Source organism: Charadrius vociferus, unplaced genomic scaffold (assembly GCF_000708025.1).
Source record: "Charadrius vociferus isolate BGI_N301 unplaced genomic scaffold, ASM70802v2 scaffold15, whole genome shotgun sequence".
Taxonomy (NCBI): Eukaryota; Metazoa; Chordata; class Aves; order Charadriiformes; family Charadriidae; genus Charadrius; species Charadrius vociferus.
Window position 1 is genome coordinate 2,805,555 of NW_009650064.1, and position 22,353 is coordinate 2,827,907.

Sequence of the window (22,353 nt, forward strand, 5' to 3'; positions counted from 1 at the left end):
CCTCGGGGCTGAAGTTGGAGGGGGCGCTGGGGCTGCCCCCGCGGGGCCGGGGGTGTGTGTGCCCCCGAGGCCGGCGCCCCCCGCAGCCTGCGGGCCGCAAGGGCAGGCCGTGCTACGCGTGTAGGTGTCCCAGCGAGCTCCCCGTGCCCAGGCCTTCTCCTGAGGGGGATCCGGCCGAGCCAGCCCGCCCTGTGTCCCCAAGCCGGGCAGCGGGCGCTGGCAGGGAAGCCCCGCGGCTTGGAATAACCAGGCCTCAGGCCGAAAGGGACGGTCGCCCGTTCTTCCCCCCCCTCTGATCCCTAAGATTAATCTTCCTCTCATTTCCAGGGACTATAAAACGCGCTGTGTGCCTCAGGCTGTTTTCGGGCAGGTCAGAACCTCGGCCAGGCTGTCCTCTCTCCGTGGTGACCACCAGTGCCACAGGACACAGCGAGATTGCCTGGTCTCAGCGGGCGCGTTGTCTCAAGCCAATGTTCAAAGTTCACCTTTATGCCAAAGATTTTCAACACTCAAAGCATAACAGTAGCTTTACAAGAATCCCGCTTGTTAACAGTGGTGGTATTGTTTTGCAGAGAACTCGAACTTGTTTGTTTTTCTGCAGGGAAGCGTGTCGGTTCCTGCCTGCCGATTTGGCTGTTAATATGAAAGACACGTTGCCCTTTTATCGTATTCTGTTTTACAGAGGTTGAAACATCTGGCTGTATCTTTGGGTCGTTACCTTAAACGGATACATGGGTGTTTAAGATATCCAACACAAGTAGTGAACTCTTACAGAGACATTTTACAAAATTTAAAGCGTTACATTTCCCAGCAGGCTTTCTGCAAAGCTGGGTTTAAACATTCTCCCGCATATCTTAGTGTGGGCCCATCCTGGGCTGTGTTGCAGAGAGCGCAGCTGGCAGAAGTGCTTCTTTCTCTCTGGTTCGCACTTGTAAGACTACGTCTGAAGTATCGTGTCTAGTTCAGGGCTCACCAGTACAAGGAAGACATTGACATACTGGCATGGTTCCAGTGGAGGCCACCAGACTGGTGAAGGGGCTGGAGCACACGACGTAGGAGGAGAGGCTGACAGAGCAGGACCGGTTTGGCCTCACGAAGAGAAGGCTGAGGGGAGATTTATTGCAGTCTATGACTGTGTGGTTGGAGGACACAGAGAAGGTGGAGCTAGATTCATCTTGGAGGTGAATAGTGGTAATGCAGGATGGAACAGGCACAAGTGGGAACATGGAAAATTCCAGTTATTTATTAGGGAAAAAGATTTTTACGGTGAGAGTTGTTAAATACTGGAAGCAATTACCCAGAGAGGCTATAAGCTCTTCAGCCTTGGAAATGTCCAGGAACCGACTGGACATGTCCCCAAGTAACCTGATCTAATTAGATCTTTTGAGCAGGGGCTGGATTAGACGACCTCTGGAGGTCACTGCCAGCCTAAATTACTCTATGATTCTATATGATGGTTTTGTTCCTGATTTCCATCGTCGGGTTTTGGTTGGACTCGCCAAGACTCATGGCTTTTTTGCAAAAGTTTGTTCCAAATCGTTTAGATCTGAAGTCTGTCTTTTAACAGACTAGCTCATGTAGTGATTCTTGTTACCTGGAAAATACAGCTTTTGGCACAGGAGAGAATAAGATGCTGATATGCTTTGAGTTTGGGTGTCATTTAAGGATGCAGACTCTTCCTCCCTGCTGCATAGGAGTGTCGTTAACAGCCCTTTCTTTCCATTGTTGGAGGCTGTGCTCATGTGTTTTTGGATGATACCTAAGTTATTTGCTGGTACTCCAGTGTTAAATTTACTCTGCCTTACCTCCAGGGAGCTTTGTACTCAGACTGTACAGAGCGAAAGAAAGGGATAATTTCACGTGCTTGTTTGGGTTGAAAATAATGACTCCTATGTTTTGTCTTCAATCAGGAAGTAAGAGTGGAGATCAGAAGTCAAATGTTGGGAATACTCATCAGCGTCCTTGGCAGACAGACTTGCATTCATGTCTCTTTTCCTACCTTGTTCAATATCTTTATAAACCTGATTTAATGACAGATGGTAAAAAATTCAGAAAGGTCTTTGGGAAAGGTCTAGCAATGCCCATTCAGGACAGAGAAAAGAAGCATTTAGTTAGTGTTCAAGTTTTGAGTGATTATCAAGGCATTGAGGCCTTGTCACAATGTGCTCAGAAAAAGCATTTTGTCTGTAGTCCTGAAGTCACAATGTACAGTGCTGTGCAGAAAGTTCAAAGGATAAGGCATAATGAATGTGTCGCTGAACAGAACCAGTTTGGTTACTGGGTGGGAGAAGTGTATGCATTTTGTGTTCTGCAAATCCATTCAATTAGAATAGGAGGAGGACACAGGAGTTTTTAATGGAAATAACCTTTGAGTGGTCTGGTAAAAACTGTCTTTGGAATCAATAAGACATGACCTGTTGAAAATATTCGGACATTTATAGAAAATTTTAAAGTGGAAGTTTGAATTTAAGAGTTGTTATTTGGGGCTTTTCTAAACTCCCTATGGAAATGTGTTGTCAAAGACATGTCACTTGAAATATGATGCAAAATTTCTGTGGCACTAAAAAGAAGAGATAAAAAACTCCCAAGTCAAAGATGCTGATCACCAAAAATGCACAGCAGTGCATTTATTTAGCCTTGTCAGATAGATGGGAACCTTCCTCTTGCAGAGACCTTAAAAGTTCCTTTCCTTTTCTTTTTGTTTCATTTTCCCCTTTTTTTTCTTAAGTTCTTTAACAAGACTTACGAAGCTGTAAACCCCAACTCTTGCATACTTCTAAAAGAATACTTTTAAAATACAGCTGATGAGTTAGGTTTCATGTTCATTTGCAACCTACTTTGGAGGCTGTGTACTTCTGTGGTAGCTTTTACACAGCTGAACTTCACGCTTCCTGAAATGTAGAATTTCCAGTATAATTTCTTTCTTTCATAGTAAGCGATGGATTGGAGCTGAGGCCAAAATACAATGGGATTCTCCACTGTATGACCACTGTCTGGAAGCATGAAGGACTACGAGGCTTATATCAAGGGGTAACTCCAAACATGTTGGGAGCAGGAGCTTCCTGGGGACTTTACTTTTTCTTGTAAGTAGGACTGTAAAATGTGTCATATCCTGTGCAATGTAATGTTCAGATATACGCTGCATCTTCTTTGAGGGTTATAAAAATGTGCTAAGTGGTTTATAAACTTGTGATTCTTTTGGTGAGTCCAGGTCTGTTAACCTTTATTATGGTTTGCTGCTTTAGAATTTAAGCAGTTTGAGTCAGAGACTTGTTACTTTGTCAAGTACAGTGCATTCCCTTGATGCTGTGAAACTACTAAGGAGTTTGAGAGATGGTGACATCATTCATGAAGGATCCTGTAAAAGTGCTTAGACCCTCAGGAAAAATAAAAACCTAAACTGATGTGTTAAGAATTGGAGAACATGATAAAGTTTTCTACTAAAGCTAAATGTTTAACTGATTTTTAATAATTTTAGTGACACACAGGTCTTTCATTGTTTTTGTGAGTTGATGGGCTTTGCTTATAAAGCCTGTTTCTTAATACTCAAGCTTTTCTGCTTTATTAGCTGTATAGCCTACCTGAGGTACTGCTGATCACTATTAATTGAAACACTTTAGGGAAAATTTAGTTGCTATGCCTATGAAAACCTCGCTTGTCAGTTTTCTAGATTCTGTTACTGTTGTACTTCAGTCCTCAAGCTTTGCTATAGGTTCCTATTGACGGTTCAGCTCCTGTTGACAGTTTCTCAATCCATAAAGACTGGAACCTCGATCAAGAAAAAAAAGCTCAGTCTATTTCTGAGCTAGAAGATAAATACCTGTCACTGTTGCTCTCAATAAAAAGGCTATCTAATTGGTTTCTTTTAGAAGTTTCTTTAGAAGCTGTTTCAAGATGCAGTCCTGTTGATACTGACAGTAATACTTTATCAATTTAAATATGTATTACCAGAGTTCTCTTGTAAGAGCTAACTGCTCAGAGATCAATCAATCAACTAAACAAAGATCGTTTGCTTAGATATCTGTTTCCAAAGGGTGTGTGCCAGCTAATGGTTTCCATGCTCTTAAGTGAGGTGTTTTGTTGTTTTGGGTTTTTTTAAGTGATGTAGGTTTGTTTTCACCTTTACCAAAATATATTTTACACTTTCCAGTTACAATGCCATCAAAGCTTACAAGAAGGAGGGAAAGCTGGAAAGTCTCAGTGCAACCGAACACCTAGTGTCAGCTGCAGAAGCTGGTGAGTTTAAATGCAAAGATTAATGTTTGCTTCTAGCCTTTCCATATGTTGCTCCCTGCCTTTGCGTGTCAGTGCTGCTTTTTCTTACAGGTGGCAAGTGTAACTGTTAGGGTTGAAATGCAATTGTTTATTGTCTGTAAATTAATTAATGATGTCTAAGATGAATAGATGGATCACTGTGGTCTTTTCAGCTTTGCTCAAAAATAGCAGTTGTGAATATACCTTTTGACCGTGTTTCCATTGTGTATAAGCGTTTTCCATGGTTAGTACTATATCGAGTCCCAAACTATAGCTATATAAATCTGCTGCTGTCAGCTTGTCAACTCGTTAAATGTTTAACACTTAGACCTGGAAAAGAGAAAACCTATTGAAGGTAATTGAGTAAGTGAATTGGTCATTGGTCTTTGAAAATCTTTATCTATGGTCCAAGTTTTCTTAGAAACTAAAGAGCTGAAATAAAAATACAACTTCTGTCAGCAAGACTTTAAATATGTTGTTTCTAACATATGTTCTTGTACATGCTTCTGTGTTCTATTTAAGCTAGGAAATTGAGAAGACTTTTTATTAGAATGTTGGAACATTCATTTAATGTTGAAATATGAGGGATATTGTTTGATGTGAAAAATAGTAATGGGTTATTTTACAACTGTATTTTCAATAACCTGTAAAGCTGTAACAGGTTGCTTCTATTAATCTGTCAATATGATGAAGAAAATTTCTCATGACTGAGGTGTCCATTAAATTTTGAACAGTTGTATACCTAAAGGATAACTTGGATAATCAGGAGTACATTAAGAAATCACACTGCTGACTGTGGAAAGGTGAGGCAAAAAATGGGATGTACTAGGAATATGCAAAAAACCATATGCTCTGCAGAAGTATCCCTGCAGGAGTAAGTTGGACTTAGTTGTGAGCTTTGAAGGCAGAGAGAGGGAACAATGGTGGGCATAAACTTTACTTTTTTTAAGTAATATGAGTACTCTTGTAGGATAAGTAGTTTTGTCATTGTGGAAGCCTGTGTTACACTGGAATGAACAAACTAGGACAAGCTTTGGAGTTGGCATAACAATCGGTCTAACTTCCATCTGTTCTCAGGAGCCATGACTCTCTGTATTACAAACCCAATATGGGTAACGAAGACACGACTTGTGCTACAATATAATGCTGGTGTTGATCCATCAAAGCGGCAATACAGAGGAATGTTTGATGCTCTTCTAAAAATATACAAGACGGAGGGTGTACGTGGCTTATATAAGGTAATAAAATTTCAGAAAAATTCCAGGATTGGCTGACACCACTCTACCATGGTGAGACTTGTAAATACTCATCTGCAAAAAAGTCGTATTTTCTATTAGCTCACTTACTTTTGTTCTGAGAGTCTTCTTTCCCACTGAAGCACTGCAGTGAAAAGGCTTAATCAGAAGAAAAGCTATTATACTGTTGAAAGGTAGGAAATCACTGAAGAATAGAGTGTAAGCTTTATGGCTAAGACATCTTCTATTAGGTGATAATGCTGAAATGAGAATAAACTACAAGCTGCTTTTTAATTTTTTGGAGTCTTCCTATAATTAGAATTTGGATAAGGAGGGCAGCGATAGCGTAATCTATCTTGCTGCTAGTGCTTCCTTCCACTTCATCCTTATCTCTGCCTTTCTGACATCTTGTGGAACATAACATATGACTAAAGTGGTTGCTAATTTTTTCTTCCACAATGGATGGTTTCACAACTGCTCATTTGCCCTCTAGTTATTGAGGTCTGTAATCTGTCATCTCTAGATCCATAAAATTTGCAGACTTCTAAATATGGTCTGCATATGTGGGGGGGTTCTATTTCCTTTAATTTAGGGAAACAGATGGCAACTGGATTTGGACTTTTTGCCTCCTCCTTGCTTCAGGCCATGACATCGAGATGCATTCATCAGTGCCTGGAAGGTGTGAAGAAACCTATTTTAGTTCAGTCTGGCTCGTCTGCAAGCAATGCTGTAGAACAAGAACACTATCTCTTAGGAATTGTCCTGATTACTGAACATTAACTTCTTTTATTTACAATCAAAAATATAATCCTTCCTGTGCTGAAAGACTAGTATGCTACGTACCAATGAATGCCGAACTCTGACACTAGGAACAAGGCACCTTACTTATTCCTAAATTGAAATTGTCAGGATTTCTGATTTGCCTGCCTGGATGTCTGCTCTGTTCCATGTAGATGAGTTCTATTTTCTTGCATCTGTTAGGGTTTAAAAAGTCCTTCCATTGAGTTACTTTTCATATTATTCCTGCATGCAGCATGTGTTGCCTTTGGCACTAGACACTATTTTGAAGTGTTAATCTGCAAGTGAGGAACTATAAAGCAGGTGCTTCCTTTGAAAGAGCAAATTACATGCTTAAATCTGCAAAAAAAGTGACCTAGATAGGTCCTGAGTGACCTATATAACTATGCACACTGAGCAACTTTCATTTGACGTCAAGATTCTCCCAACCTTGTCTATACTTGGGAAAAAGGCATCTCTTCAGGTGGCTCTTGGACTTGTCCATACTTTAGCCTTCCTCCATTTTCTGTTTTTGGGGGAGTTTTCATTTTTTCTCATTCTTGCTTTATTTGAAATTTGACAGCTGAAGTTTTTTTAATTACCCTGAGTTGCAGGAGCTGTAGTGCACATGAAAGTCTTTGCTTTCCTTATAATCTTAACTTCAGATAGAGTTCCTTATAGCAAATAAGGGGATCTCAGAGAATACCACCACAGGTTGGAAATAAAATCTGGAAGTAGTTTCTTTCTGTTTAATTTGAGATCAGTCTTCTGAAGAATGGTATTTCTGTCCAAGCAATTCCATATCTTGCTCTCTATTGCACAAGAGGCTGTTACTGGTCTGAGCAATTCCTTTAAGTCCTTTGGAGCACAAGGCTAGTAATGTCAGGATGCTTCAATCTTTCCAGCAGGGAGAAAAACTGTCTTTATTAGCTCTGTTAGGTATTGTTCATTCATTAAACTATATTTCATCTGAAGCTGGGTTCCTCAATAACCTGTTCTTCTTGAACTTGGCCTGGTTTTGAAAAGGCAGGAGCCTTTCCTTCACGGATTGTCCCAGTAATCATCTAGTCAATGATCATCCTCACCCTCCATAATTTGTCCTTTGGCCTCTGTCCCCTGGGTGACTGGGGACAGAGCTGCTCTGCTGCACACCAGACTGAGGAAAAAAAACAGCTTGGGGTTATGTAATTTGAACACGCTTACAGATCTGTTGGAGATCTGAGCTCTAAAAATTAACTTTGCCATGAAGTTGAATGTCGTGCAACCATCTCCATGTTAAGAGTGCTGTAGAGTTCTTTTCAAGCATAAGGCAGGAGAGACCAAACATTGTAAAATAATCGTAAGATTGTAGGAGTTGGCACTTTCAGAAAAACATAAAATATCTCTGAGCTCCTCGGAAACTGTTAAATGTCTAGCCTGGAATCACTGACTACTAAAACATCAGTCAAGAATGCAAGTAACATTCTTCCTGGCCTCCATGTTTCTGGATTTGTATTTTTCAGTTTCATTCCTTCAGCGATGATGTAGAAACAGCAATTAGAAATAAAGCAATGCTTAAGAGAGAACAGTAAAATAAAAAGGAAGTGCAGAAAATTTAAGGAGATGAAAGGAAAATATAGAGTCATCAAGACTGAGAATAATAATGTGGTATGCTAACAACAACATCATCCTAGCAGTAATGTGTGCTTGTTACCAAGTGAAATAGATGTATTGTACACTTCTGTATTGTCATTTCACCTTTGGTAGGCAAGATTCTATACTCTGAGGATAAAGTATTTTTTCTGGTCCATTAATGGCTAAGGCTTCTAATGGCTAAAGGCTTTCTAATGGCTAAAGCTTTATTTTGCTATGCTTTTGCTTACGCTATTTTCCTACTTGCAAGTGTGAACCTTGTAAGCTAATGACTTTCTATGTCTTTGTACTTGTATATAGCAAAATCCACTGAGATTTGGCCATCTTGATTTTAGCTTTAGTCCCAGGTTCTACAGAGAGACAAAAGCGTAAGTAACTTTCACGTAAAAGATGGCAGCATTTTTCACCACGAAGGAATCAAAATGCATAGGGAGATAATGGCATACTTCCAGTGTCTTTCCACACAAGTTGTCAGAGCCGGGCACTCTCATACTACTGGTTTTTGGCACACTGAGAACCCAAATGAAGACAACAGTAAACAGATTACAAGGACAATCTGCTGCGTTATTTCAAAACATACAGCAGAGGCAGCTCTGGTGTGAGCGCTCTCAGACACTTCAGGCAGCGATGCGAGTACCACATCACCAAATGCCCCCTGTTCCCTACTTTACTAAGCAGCGTAGGCTTTCTGCTACATATATTTGCCTATGTTCCTTTTCATTGTTATGGGCAACCTTTGAAACACTAACCAACGAGATGTTTTTCTCTTGTCTTGGATCTTAGCACTTGGATCTTGGATCTTGGCACTTACAGCTGTTTCAGCCAACTTTAAAATAGAATTTTTTTCCTACTGTCTACTGTTCAGAATTACATGCTTTACCTTTTAAATCTCTAATTATGTATTGAATTCTGTCTGTTGTTCTAATCCTCCAAAAGTGAATTCAAACAGGACTTCTTTGAGCAACCACTGATCCTGTCAAGCCCTCATGGCAAAAATCTTCTAAAGATACATTTTGAATATTAAAGTAAAAAGTAACAAGAAGTACATAAAGTGAAAATATTTTAAAATTGATCTTCATGGTCATATTATAGATGAAAAATAAATTTCAAATTCTATTAAATTTTGTAGCAAGAAAGATTTTTGTGTAAAAGAGTAAGAATAAGAAAATAGAATAGGAATATCTTTCAAAAACTTCCTCAGCCAAGATATTTCATTACTGTCAAGAAAGCAGTTTTGCTTTGAAACATTTTTCCATAAGAACATATTGTTTTGTATGATCAATAGAACCCTGGGTCAGCTCTTATTTTACTGAGGCACGTTGGCTGACAGTTGTCTCACTCCCTTCTTGGATTTTTTAATATTGGCTCAACATTAGAAGTCCTTCAGTCTTTGGAAGCTTTCCCCATCAGCACAAGACTTAGGGCGTGCTGGTACTCATTTAGAAATATCATCAGTAGATGCTTTAGGACTCTTGGGTGCAAGTTATCCAAAGCTGCTGGCTTAAATTTAAGAGTTTAGCACTCTTAAATGTTGTTTAACATTCTTCTTTTGTTGGTGGGGAAAATACTACCTCATTCTCCTATGATATAGATACATCATTCTAAGTCTTTCCAAGTAGAGAGCAATTACTTCCTCTGTCTTTTAATGGTTTTATTGTCTAATCATGGGCAAATGTTTGTGAAGATTTTCCCTGCCTATCACTATGCATAAATTTTGTACTGTTCCTTGCTCTGCTGACCCAGATAATTTTTTCTTTGAGCTTTTTCATAATTTGGGGTTTCTTGTTTCTGTTCCTTCTCTTCTGTTTTTATATTACTGGTTATTTTTCTTTTCTGATCCAGGATTTCTGAAAATCAAAGTTGTCCTTTACCCTCTGTTGTGGCACTTTGGCTTTAAACTGCACAAAATTCTATGATTATGCTCACGGTTGATGACATATAGATGTTTGGTTTAATTCCACATGTTCTTGTTTGGGGAAATGTATTTTCTGGGACTTCAGCAAGCCCTTAATGCATTTTGTCAGTTCATGGTCACTGATGATTAGTTTATGGCCATTATTTTCTACTGTGAGAAGAAATTCGTCCTCATTTATCAGAGAGATCCTAAAAATCACTTCCTGAATGGCTGTAAACTCATAAACTTAAGAAATCTATAGCACGCAGAGAGCTAATCTCTGAAGCTCTCTGCAATTTTTGTGCCTGCTGTTGTTTTAGTTTTTTTTTTTCTTTTTTTTCTGCAAGTTATAAGTATATGAAGTAATTTATCATTTTCTCCTATTGTGCTATTCCAGTGGATTCCTACCAGGATCCCTTCTCTTTTTCTTCTTCTCCAGGCTCTTAGTAGTATATTGATAAGTCTTCATTCAACATTCTGGGCTTCCAGTTTAGTCTAATACAGAGTTTTGTGTCTGGACATATCTTTTAATTCCTCTGTCTTACCTGAATGGATCATGAGAAATAAGATAAAACTGGTCTATACCAGTATTTTGGGGGAAATCTTGGTTCTTTTGAGTCCTTTTACCCACAATTTGATCACTTACTCCATTATAATTGTCCCTTTGCAGCAGTTTCCAGCAAGCTTTTGGCTCCCTGAAGTAATTTCTGGCCAAGATGATTAATTCCACATTTATTTGTATTTTTCCAGTGTAGATGACCAACTCTTCAAAAAGAGAATTAGTGCTTCTCGAAACCATACAGCTGTCAGCTCATTTTCAACTGAGCTAATCCTGCTCCTGAAGGAACTGCTGCCTTCACTTGCTTGTAGAGACGCTTCAGAAAATACCTGTTTTCCCCCTTCATTTCAACTTTTTTGAAAGAAAAGGTTTCTGTATATTTTCATATTATACTCTTACTGTCCGTTACTGCCTCTTACAAATGGCGAGCATTTCCCAGGCTGCTTTGTTACACCTTTGGTCACCTCTGCTGGGCTGCTTTGGGACGTGAGGTGAGGAATGCGCTCAAACTGATCCAAATCTTAGATTTACTTCTTTAATGTAAATCATCCATAAGCCCTTGTATGAGTTAGCTTTCCATCTGTGCCCTTCAGCTTTCCACTGTGCAAGTGTATGTGTGTGTGAAGGACACTGATGTGCTGGAGCATGTCCAGAGAAGGGTAACGAAGCTGTTGAAGGGTCTAGAAAACAAGTCCTGAGCAGTGGCTGAGGGAACCGGGGTTGTTTAGCCTGGAGAAAAGGAGGCTCAGGGGAGACCTTACCACTGTCTACAACTACCTGAAAGGAGGTTGTAGTGAGGTGGGGGTCGGTCTTTTCTCCCAAGTAACAGGCGATAGGACGAGAGGAAACAGCCTCATGTGCCAGGGAAGGTTTAGATTGGATATTGGGAAAAATTTCTTCACTGAAAGTATTATTGAGCATTGGAACAGGCTTGCCCAGGGAAGTGGTTGAGTCACCACCCCTGGAGGGATTTGAAAGCTGTGTATATATGACATTTAGGCACATGGTTTGGTGGTGGACTTGGCAGAGTTAGGTTAATGGTTGCACTTGATGATCTTAAAGATCTTTTAAAACCTAGAAGGTTCTGTGATTCTATATATACACACACATTTTATATAGAGAAATGTATATATGTCATATATACATGTTTATATACACACACATGCATGCGCACATGTACATACCTATCTCCAGGACTTGATTACAAGAATTTTTTTGTACCTCTACTCCTGATGGCCCTCCTCACTGAAGTGATGCCAGCTTCTGTCATTGCTCTTACCAGTCTGAGGTGGGAACTAAACAGCGTAGTGGCAGTCCCTGGAAAGGGGCAGTCCCTGAACAGCACATTTGCAAGACTGCAGCTTGACTTGTGGAGTCCCTCGGCCACTTGTTTTATCATGCTCACACATTAGGTGTCTTTAGCCTGTATGTCATTTGAAGAAAAGTAACATTTATTACACTTTTGTGTGATGCCTGCAATTAAGAATACCAGCACAGAATTGGCTTTGAGTCATACTGCACAGTGACAATTATGCAGTCACAATTTGTAAATTAATGGAGAACATACGTATGTGTGTAAGCTGAGCTCTCCCAAGTTGTATCGGTTTTGTGCATTGTTCTTCAACCTTGTTTTATTCTTTTTTTTAGGGATTTGTGCCTGGTCTGTTTGGAACTTCACATGGAGCACTTCAGTTCATGGCATATGAGGATTTGAAACTGAGATACAACAAGTATAGAAACAGAGTATCGGATACAAAATTGGTACAATTCTTGAGAACAAAAATGTGTTGTCCATGTGAATAAGTGGAAATTTATTCCATTTGCCTAGGTTGTAGAACAACCAAATGTACAAAGTGTTGATACATTCATTTGAACGTAGAATATATAGAAGGAAATAATACTTCTTCACTTTTTAGGAACAAGCAACTAGTTAGTGCTGTTTTCCTGTAGCAAAACCAACTTCTTATTTTGGCAAGTGTTTTGAGAATTTTAGAGGGAGGAATGGGTTTTTTTGTATTACTTTGTGGAGTCATAGTTGGTGGTCTTAAACACTTATGTGGAAAACTGATCAGGTTCAAGTTGGGCAAAGGTAGTTACTTTTGGAAGAAGTGTTTCACTTAATAGGCATGAGAGAGCACAACACATTTTACAATGAATTACTTGTAGCACTGTATATAGTAAATGTTGCCATTTTTTAAAAGGTGTGTGTTATAAGGGGGAAAAATCTAGAGTATTGTTTAGTTTAACATTGAAAATTCAAATAAGATTTTGGGGAATTGGCTAGTTTAAACCATACTTAAGGCAAGCCTGGTAATTTTTGTTGCTTTTAGAACACTGTGGAATACATAATGATGGCAGCTGTATCCAAAATATTCGCTGTGTCAGCAACGTATCCCTATCAAGTTGTGCGAGCTCGTCTTCAAGATCAGCATAATACATATTCTGGTGTGTTTGATGTGATCTGCAGGACATGGAGGTAGGCATGCAGAATTACGTCTTGGAAAGTGAGTCTTACGGAATCAGAACTATGCTTAGTGGCTTCCATGCCGACTTGCAGAGCCAGGGCAGCTCAGAGCAAACAAAATGTTAGCTGCGCAGAGTCATTTTTGTGCAAGATGCCACTAATAGAAAATATAAGGACAAAGGAGGAGATAGGAGAGGGTCAATGCTAGCCTGCTTGCTTCTGCGTTTTATTCTGTCTCCCTTCTCTCTTCCCCAGCAAATTTCACTTACAGGGTAAAATACAACATTGAGTTGAGTTTTGGGGCTCTTAAACAGTGAAGTCTTACTTGAACTGCTTTAGATTATCACACGTGACAGGAGCGTTGTGCTGCTGGGAGTTGTGGCTAATCCAAATTCCTGGCAAGAGAAAGTGAGCTAGCCAGAACTGTTGATACTGATGTCTGTGGGTTACGCAGCGGCCTGACAGCGTTTGTGGTTTAGTCCCAGCTTCCCGTAGGACCTTTAGAGCTCACACCTATGCATGTCTTCTCACAAACCCTCTTCCCTCAGCTCCACAGGCGCATGAGAGTTTTCACACAGAACTGTGTAGTTACTAAGGTTGGCCACCTTTGCAGTATGCAAACAATATTAATCTTGCTTTGGACAATGTTTCTGGATTGCAGCATATTGCTGGAGAGATGTGAGTGGAGTCAGCTGACTCCCAGGGTACTAAGAGGTGCCACCTGGATGAGTGAATGAGGCTGTGCTGTTCCAGGACCGCCCCTGGCTCAGGGGCAGTACAAGTGTTTTGACTGAAGACAATTCAAAGCAAAAATAGCTCTGATGTCTCAGCCCTGTGCCCTTCAGCACTACAGTCTATAGGAAGGTTTATTAGTTTTGATAAAGTGTCAATGTGTACAGGCATTCTGGGACCGCTGCTGTACTCATTATGAAACAAATGCCGTGTGAATGTGTACAGGCATTCTGGACTCTGAGGCTGCTGTACTCATTATGAAACAAATGCAACAAAAGAGCCCTAGGGAGGGTACTGTAAAGCCCACCTAAGCACTTTCCAGGATCTGTGTTAACTGTACTAATCGTTCCAGGTATCCTAGGCCTCTAAGAAGCTCAAAAATAGAGAGCTTACATTAAAAGTCTTTGAAACTTTTTAACAGCCCTAACATGAATACTCTGATTCAAATTGGCAGTTAGATTGTTGTTTATTGGCCAGTGGAAGCAAAATTCGGGGGGGAGGTGCTTTAATTCTGTGAAAATAAATGCTGACTTTCCTTAGTTATGTTGACCCTCAGCTCACTTGCTCTTAAATGACGCAAAACCACCGAGCCTTTCAGCCCTGCTGGCTTCTGTGAAATTAAATATGTAAATGCTTTTTGGAACGGGCTGCAGAAATTTTAAGTTATTTTAACAGTTCTTTTGTGGCATGAAGAAAGATAGCAAATTGCCTCCTACTTAAGACAATAAAAAAAACCCAAACCCACAAAAAAACCACCAAATCCTAGGCTAAATAACTGATCTACAGAATACTATTGGACATTCAGAAGAGGAAATGATGGGTTAAGGTCTCATATGTTGTGGCTCTTGAAACACTATAGTAAGAAGTTATTCTGAAATTGTTATTCCTAACCTAAAGTACCTCTCTCAGTGACAGCATAAGAAGAAAAATGCCAGGCTTTGTTTTATCTCTGATTTCTATTAAAAGACATTAATTAAAATGAAATGTTTTTCTGTGTCTTTAAAGGAAAGAAGGAATTCATGGATTTTACAAAGGAATTATCCCCAATGTGATCAGAGTGACTCCTGCCTGCTGTATTACCTTTGTCGTTTATGAAAACGTGTCTGGTTTTTTACTTGGTTTTAGAAAAGAAAAGAATTAAACGTACGAACTTGTGTTCATAAGGAATCTATCCTTTATTTTTTATATTTATGATCTGGGAGAGATTTAGTTCAGGAGGTTTTTATGACACTGTGAATTGATCTAGTATTTTGAGGAAAGAACCTGGAGATAGTAAAACCCTGCCAACATCTCTTCTGCTGAATGTTCCTGCAGTGCTGCCTTCCTCTCTGAATCAGCTGTGGCTGCTTGAAACGGATGTCTCTGCAACTGTGAAATAATAGCACTGTGACTGGGTGAAGGCAGCTGTGCAGCAATTCAGTTCATCCTGGCCTGCCTAGAATAACAACGGACTAATCTGTTTTGACAAGTCTCAAGATAACAGTTGGTCAGATTCTACTCCTACAGAAGTGGAAAACGTTATATAAAAGCAACTCTGGGCTCTGTCAAAACTTTCTTAAATCTTTATCCGAGTCTCATGAAGAAAGTATGTATGTAGTTGTTTACAGCAGTGTCTTCTGAATCCACCTCTGTGTTATTTGTCAGATTTTAGGATATGGAGTGCTCCAAATTCCATTGCTCTTCCAACACAAAAATGCTGCCTCAGTGGGGTGCAGTTTGGAAACTCAAATGTTTTGTAAAACAGCTGTCCGTTCTTGGGTTTGAATAATTGCCAATCTGATGAAACCCAGTTCTTGTCTCATACCAGGACAGACTTGCACTGTGGTTTTTGGCTTGCTTTTAGCACCAGACCAAAGTATATGTTCTGTGCATCGCTGGCCGCTTACTTAATTCATTTTCTCTCTCTTCCCTGTCTGCCCTCTCTCTCTCTGAGCAAGATGCCGTCTCCATACATCTCACCAAATATTACTAAGTAAATGAATATGTGAAAGTAGACTTATATTTTTAAAATGAGAGTTTTTTCTAGTGGTGATGCAGTTTTCAAACTACTGTAACAACAAATATGACCATGCTTATTTTCAATAATATTCTCTGAAAAAAAAATAATTCTGTAAGTAGTCTAAAAAATACTGTGCACAGGACTTTATTTAAAAAAAAAAACCAAAAAACAACAAAAAACATTTGATTAATGTCTTCTGATTTGTTCTAAGGACTGTAAGAATATATTGATTGCTGACAGTGATAAACTAAATTACAGTACATCTCTAAATTTGTAAGATAATTGTGTTTATTTGCATGCCAATAATTGCTGTCAAGGGTATGTACTTTCTGGAGATCTGGTTTGTTTTACTTTTTTAGTTCTTTGCGAAAATGCATTACTCGCCAGAACATCTGCCTTCTGCTGTTAGTAAGAAGGTATTAAGAAGTATCCAGAAAGTATCACTTAACTAAGGAGGAAATAAGGTAGCAAACGTTATTCAATAGGTAGGGGAAAATAATCGGTTTCATAAGGAGTGGAGAATACTATCCAGCAAAACACCTGAATAATCACTTAGAGAAGTTTCCTGTTTAACAGAAGACTAACCTGAAGCAGAAATAAGGCTTCTTTTATTAAAAATTAACAGATTAGGGAATTGGTTTCAATTTTAAGTTAAAATCTGGAAGGCTACAAGAACTGCTCAATATTTTAAATCATAATTCAGCAATCCACTTGCTTGTTTCTGTTGAAACTATTGCTGCATACCACGTTTTGTGTGTGCTTAACTTTATTGGTAATTTACACTTTCCCCTCCACGATCCCATCCTCTTTACTGATACAGCTGATAATCTCCTCTGAAAAGGGGCATGTGGCAATTCTGACTGGTTTGGTTTTTATTATGAAAGTTTCCATGTGTGTTAGCTGAAGATTGAATTTACTGGAAGTTTACTGTGCAAATTACTCTGTAGATCCCTAATGGCTACTAACTGCTGCCTTTGGAGGGTGTTTACTTGTTTTTGCATGTTTTCTAGTATGCAGAATGAATTTAATGAAACACTGAGTTAACTCTGCCACCCAGGGTCCAAAAAAATATTGTGAAGACATATGAATAAATCATAAGAAAAGAATAAAAGTTGTGCACTTCCTACCCTGGATTAGTGTGCTCTAGGCACAGAACAGCTTAGTCGTGCTCCCGGATAAATGCAAAGACAGGCTACATACAGGCATGTACACAATCAGTCACTGTATGTTAACTGACATTCTGTAAATTCACACCATAGCTGAGCTCATAGTAACTTGGTTGTGCTCAGATACCTTAAAACCCATCGTCCAAGCCAATGAAAACAGTACAGTTCTTTGGAGACAAAATACCAGCTGTATAATTTGCTGGCTTGCAGCGGTATCGCACTTAAGCTTGAAGTCGGGCAAGCCTGTACGCTCTCCTGCCTGCAGGTGTGTTCCTTTAGCACTCTTGACAAAAGCTGCGGACAACAAGAGCTACCAATTTGAGATGCCTGGGGAAAAGCTTATAACCTGTTCAGAAAAAAAAGCTGAGATCTAATCCTAAATAGCTGAAATAAATTCCTTATCTCAGATTTAATGTTTTTTCCTTTTAATTTCTGGGAAGAGTATAGATTTCTGCATGTTGTACATGCTTTTTCTTAGGTTTTTTATTTTGTTAATGTAAAATTGATTTTGTCATATAAACATGACTATTGTTTCCCTTTAGAATCTACAATTTTTTTAAAAAAAAATATTTGAGGATATCACTTGCTGTGTGTGGAAGAAAATAGTTATTTGGAAGATACTTAAAACACTGAAGCTGATGCTGTGCTGGCATGATCAGTGTCATCGCTTGTCCAGTCTGGTGGCTGCAGTCAAATAGCCATGACATCGTTCTTTCACTTTACCAGTACACTTTTTGAAAGCCAAGGCATTTGAACCTGCCTTATTTGTATATCTTCCAAGCTATTTAATATATCTAGCTTTTAATTAACACCAAAGTGATTGTATATATGTGAAAGGCTAAATCCAGGAGAATTATTTTATTGGAGCAATGAAATTAAGTTTTGTAACTGTGAAATTACTTAGTATCTGCATGCTAGTAGTGGAGATCAATAATAGATGTTTATCCTGAAATCCAGTCTATCCAGAAGCAAAAGAGGAAAGGAGAGCTAAGATAGTCTATTTTTACATAGTTATTTGGAATGAGGTCTTTAATGCTCACCACATGATGTAGGTCACAGTTAAGTCACCAGGAGTTTGTTGGGAGACTTAAGACAGCAGAGCATCCTGTTGTGTAGTCAGGTTCACAGGAGTAGATGTTACAGATGTTTTCTGAAGGCTAAAGCCAAGATCTGAGTTTACTTTCTTGTAACTTTCTATGAAGTCTTCTAAAAAAATTAATTGTGTAACATAACACCATGTAAAATACCTTAAACGGTTTGATGATCAATAAAATAGCTGGTACTGTTTTTTTGTAAAAGGTCTTATTTATTTGATACAAAAAGTTACAGTTAATTCTTAAAATGGTGGTGGTATATTTTCATACATTAAACAAGGAATTAAAAAAGTTAATGAACTTGGGTTTGATATTTATATTCTAAAACGATTATTATAAAAAGCCTCTGCAATGTGCAAAAAAAGGCCAGACAAACACTACAGATGCAAGAGTTTGGTGCCTTTCAGTCAAATACTTGCATCCAACTCTATAGACATACATTCTGAAGAAAATTGTACAAAATTAAAAAAAAATAGGGAGAGATTATAAAAAGGGAGGGAAAGTTATTTTGGCAGTTCTTCAATGATGATTCGGGAGACTGAATTCCATCCAGTAGAAGCATCTCCCCTTGGGTAATCTGAGCAAGTCCCAACCCAGATGGCAATGTCCACCAAGCCGGCATTGATCCCTTCGCACAGACCTTCCACTGGTTAAAGACAAAAATCAGGTTACCTCGGCAAACACAGTCGCTTTGTATTTCACAACTGAAGGTGGACACAACTACTTAAGAACAACAGTTCATTGCAAGCTCACGCTATTTAGTGAAACCTGAATAGCATTTTTAGAAAATGGCTGGAGAGCAGCCCTGAGGAGAAGGACCTGGGGGTGCTGATTGACCAGAAGCTCAGCATGAGTCAGCAATGTGCAATCGCAGCCCAGAAGGCCAACCGCATCCTGGGCTGCATCAAAAGAACTGTGGCCAGCAGGTCAAGGGAGGTGATCCTGCCCCTCTACTCCACTCTCGTGAGACCCCACCTGGAGTACTGCATCCAGCTCTGGAGCCCCCAACATAGGAAAGACACGGACCTGTTGGAGCGAGTCCAGAGGAGGGCCATGAGGATGATCCGAGGGCTGGAGCACCTCTCCTATGAGGAGAAGCTGAGAGAGTTGGTGCTGTTCAGCCTGGAGAAGAGAAGGCTCCGGGGAGACCTTATTGCTGCCTTCCAGTACCTAAAGGGGGCCTACAGGAGAGCTGGGGAAGGACTCTTTACTAGGACATATAGTGATAGGACGAGGGGGAATGGCTTTAACTGGAAGAGGGTAGATTTAGATTAAACATTAGGAAGAAATGTTTCACTTTGAGGGTGGTGAGGCATTGGCACAGGTTGCCCAGAGAAGTTGTTGAGGCCCCATCCCTGGAGGTGTTCAAGGCCAGGCTGGATGGGGCTTTGAGCAACCTGGTCTAGTGGAAGGTGTCCTCGCCCGTGGCAGGGGTGTTCAAACTAGATGATCTTCAAGGTCCCTTCCAACCTAAACCATTCTATAATTCTATGAAATAAAAGCTATTACTTAAGAGATGTGGCAGCACAGGTTACAGACTTGCGCACTGCCTTTACCCATGTTGCTTCCTGACGCCTGTTGCAGTCCCTGAAGCAAATCATAATCCACAGGATGACTAAATGGGAAGGACACCTGCTTCTTTAAATGTCTGAATTTACAAACTGGTAGCTGGGATATGGCTTCAATCCCATCCAGCCATCTTTTTAGCAGTGATGGGGAGGGAGGAAGGGGACACCTTGGCCTCCACCGTTAAGCCCTGCAAAGGCGATTGCCACCCTGTAATCTTTTCCACTCCTAATTCACTGCTTCTGTAGAAAGTTCCACTTAAATTGCCCTTTTTGTTTCCCAACTTGCACTGCTAGTTAGAGGTGGGTTAATGAAGACAGGTGGGACCTACCCTTTGATGAAAGAAAACCTATCATAGCTCTAGACAGTGGATTTCATGCAGTCATGAAATAGGACAGGGAGAAAAATGGCCTTTTGCAAAGAGCTGAGCTGTTGGCATCACATCTCTGTTCACAGCTGAGAACAAAATACAGCTTAAACCACTGATGTAATGTGGAGAGTATTCGTGTCCAGAAGCCTGTTAAATTAATGCATCCTCTTTGGTTTTAGAAATACTTCTCTGAGTGTAAGTATCAACCATCAGAAAGGAGACAGAGCACAGACTTGCCGTTAGTCCCCTTTTCCTAATATCAGCTCCTTTGATGTTGAGTGACTTCACTAATTTGCTTTTTGCTTAGCAACAGCATAATTGTTCCTAGATATTTCACTTTGGGGGTACCTTTGTGCCCCACCTGAAAATTATAGTAGGAATTCCAGGAAGAACAAGACTCACTTTATGCACAGATAACACAAAATACCAGTATTTTAAGCCAGGATGAGACCATCTGATTGGCAGCAGGGCAGGTTCTCCGTATGCCAATCCAGCACAGAGTGTCTCTATTCATGTTGTAGCAGAGCTCAGTAGAGCTGTCTGGAGAGAAATCTTTCCCATTTCTAAATCACAGGATGTCTAAGTACCGTGAAATACCACAGTAATAAAGCATCACTTAATAGATAATTCTAACACTGTTACTACTGCAGCAGAGTGACAAGCGTTAGCTGGCCGCTCTTCTGCCTCTTTGTTCAGCCCTTCAACTTTCCGTGGCAGACGGGACTCTCTGCACTTGGTAACTCAATTTGCTACTGGCTTCTACTCCATCTCTGTTCATGCCGTCTTGGCATACGTACCTGAAGAAGTTCGGTGTATATTAATGGTAGAATTCAGCTCCGGGCTTCCTTGATCTAAATATATTATGGCTTCAATCGGAAGTGGCCCAGCACATTCTGCTCCATTAAAAGTGAAGTACCAGCGCTGACAACAGGCATTTTTGCATTTTAGCCGAAGTGATCCACTGAAGAGAACGCGGAGAGCACTGTTCGAGCGCATCTTTGTAAATGTACATTCCTAAGAGGAGACAAAAATGCTTTGGTAGCAATCTCTGGCTTTCAACCTATTTTGGATTTAACAGTGCTCACAAGATTTGTCTGGGTTCAAAACAAAACAAAACAAAAAAGGCTTAAACTCTGATAAAAGCTCCACAACTGAATAAGAAACACTTTCAGGCTTTTAAGAGGTTGTTATTCTGCCTTTAAAATGCTGGATATTGTGGGGCGAAAAAAAAAGCTAGGGACAGTTCTTCAAGTACAAGGCAGTGAGAAAAAGAAAAAAAGTTGATTCTCGTTCTCTCATTCTCACTCTAGCCACAGCAATAGCAGTTAAATTACTCCAACCAATCTGGGCATTGCCTCATAGTTGGGACTGAGCTAGGATTTCTTCCTCTCTAGGCTTGCACCATTGTGTTTGAAAATTTTACAGCCAGGGCTGCAGTGGAGGACAGACCGTGTGGGTTAGTCTGGGTACCACTTGTTAACTCTGCTGCGGAACACCACCCACCCTTCTGCAGCAGCATCCTGCAACTGAGTTTCAGTGAACAACCGTTTTGAAGCAGGAGTTAGAAAGACACGTACAATTAACAGATGTACAATCTCTCCTGTTCCTTACTAGTGAAAGGGGAAGCACCTCATCCTACTTCAGGCAAGCTGGAGGAGCTTATCGGTAGTGTGACTTCCAGCCTTACAGTTACAGATGTGGTCCTCTAAATGTGCTCTTACACCAGCCACATCGTTCTTTTCAAACACTACTACAGAAGTGAAATGAGCACACGGTTGTGACACACAGCTGAGATGCATCTCAAGTCGCGAAACCTTTGAGAAGTTCACCCTTCCATGTAGAAAAAGGCTCCAAAAGGAAATCTGTCTGACTGGTGCTACCCAGCTCATCGAGGCAGATCTGAGCCCGCTGTGGTTGGTGAAGTGCAGCATCCCAGGCACAGCTAACTTACTGCTATCTTCCCAAGGTCGATGCCGTAATTAAGTGCACTCCATGAACACTGCTTGAAGTTGGGCGTCCAGGACTCCTCAATGCTCTCGCGCATGCACTCGCCCTTCTCCCCCTTCAGCCCGTCCCGTCCTGGAATTCCAGGTGTCCCAGGGATCCCGTTGGCTCCGGGGTTTCCATCCCGTCCGGGAACGCCACTGGGGCCTTGCAAGCACACGCCGCCATTGTACTGAAACACAGAACAGATCTTGCTGCTTCTGCCCATTAACTCGGAGGTTAACCAAGTTAAACACAAACAAACAACAACAACAAAACACACCCCCCCTGCTGCCACACAAGCTAATGGGCTATTTCTGGATCACCGAGAAAATGGTTCGAGTAGAGGAAAAAGCAGGAAAAATAAAATGTCAAAGATAAGCTGTGCCAACAGAACTTGCTGTAAATTAAGATGCCAGTTATTTTATGAAAAGATGCATGAATCTTAGAATTAAAAACTGTCCTAATCCAAGGATTAAAACTCAATAGAAAAACATCAGGAGATCCAAAACAGTCCAATACAGAAACAAAAAAAAAGAGTTATATAGAATCATAGAATGGTTTAGGCTGGAAAGGACCTTGAAGATCATCAAGTTCCAACCCCCCTGCCATGGGCAGGGACACCTCC

The 22,353-nt window shown here is 40.3% G+C and overlaps 2 protein-coding genes across 2 annotated transcripts in view; one reads left to right on the forward strand and one right to left on the reverse strand.

The window, feature by feature from the left end:
• Positions 1-15,020, forward strand: part of SLC25A32 (solute carrier family 25 (mitochondrial folate carrier), member 32) — a 16,112-nt gene extending 1,092 nt beyond the window's left edge. Inside the window, exons 2-8 of the mRNA XM_009891909.1 lie at positions 962-1,191; positions 2,930-3,083; positions 4,151-4,236; positions 5,332-5,492; positions 11,999-12,112; positions 12,682-12,827; positions 14,553-15,020. Coding sequence (XP_009890211.1) covers positions 962-1,191; positions 2,930-3,083; positions 4,151-4,236; positions 5,332-5,492; positions 11,999-12,112; positions 12,682-12,827; positions 14,553-14,688 — 1,027 coding nt within the window. The 3' untranslated portion in view covers positions 14,689-15,020. The remainder of the gene's footprint in view (positions 1-961; positions 1,192-2,929; positions 3,084-4,150; positions 4,237-5,331; positions 5,493-11,998; positions 12,113-12,681; positions 12,828-14,552) is intronic.
• A 2,987-nt stretch (positions 15,021-18,007) lies between these two features.
• Positions 18,008-22,353, reverse strand: part of CTHRC1 (collagen triple helix repeat containing 1) — a 4,640-nt gene continuing 294 nt past the window's right edge. Inside the window, exons 2-4 of the mRNA XM_009891811.1 lie at positions 21,694-21,918; positions 20,540-20,756; positions 18,008-18,452 (exon numbers count right to left, since the gene is read on the reverse strand). Coding sequence (XP_009890113.1) covers positions 18,310-18,452; positions 20,540-20,756; positions 21,694-21,918 — 585 coding nt within the window. The 3' untranslated portion in view covers positions 18,008-18,309. The remainder of the gene's footprint in view (positions 18,453-20,539; positions 20,757-21,693; positions 21,919-22,353) is intronic.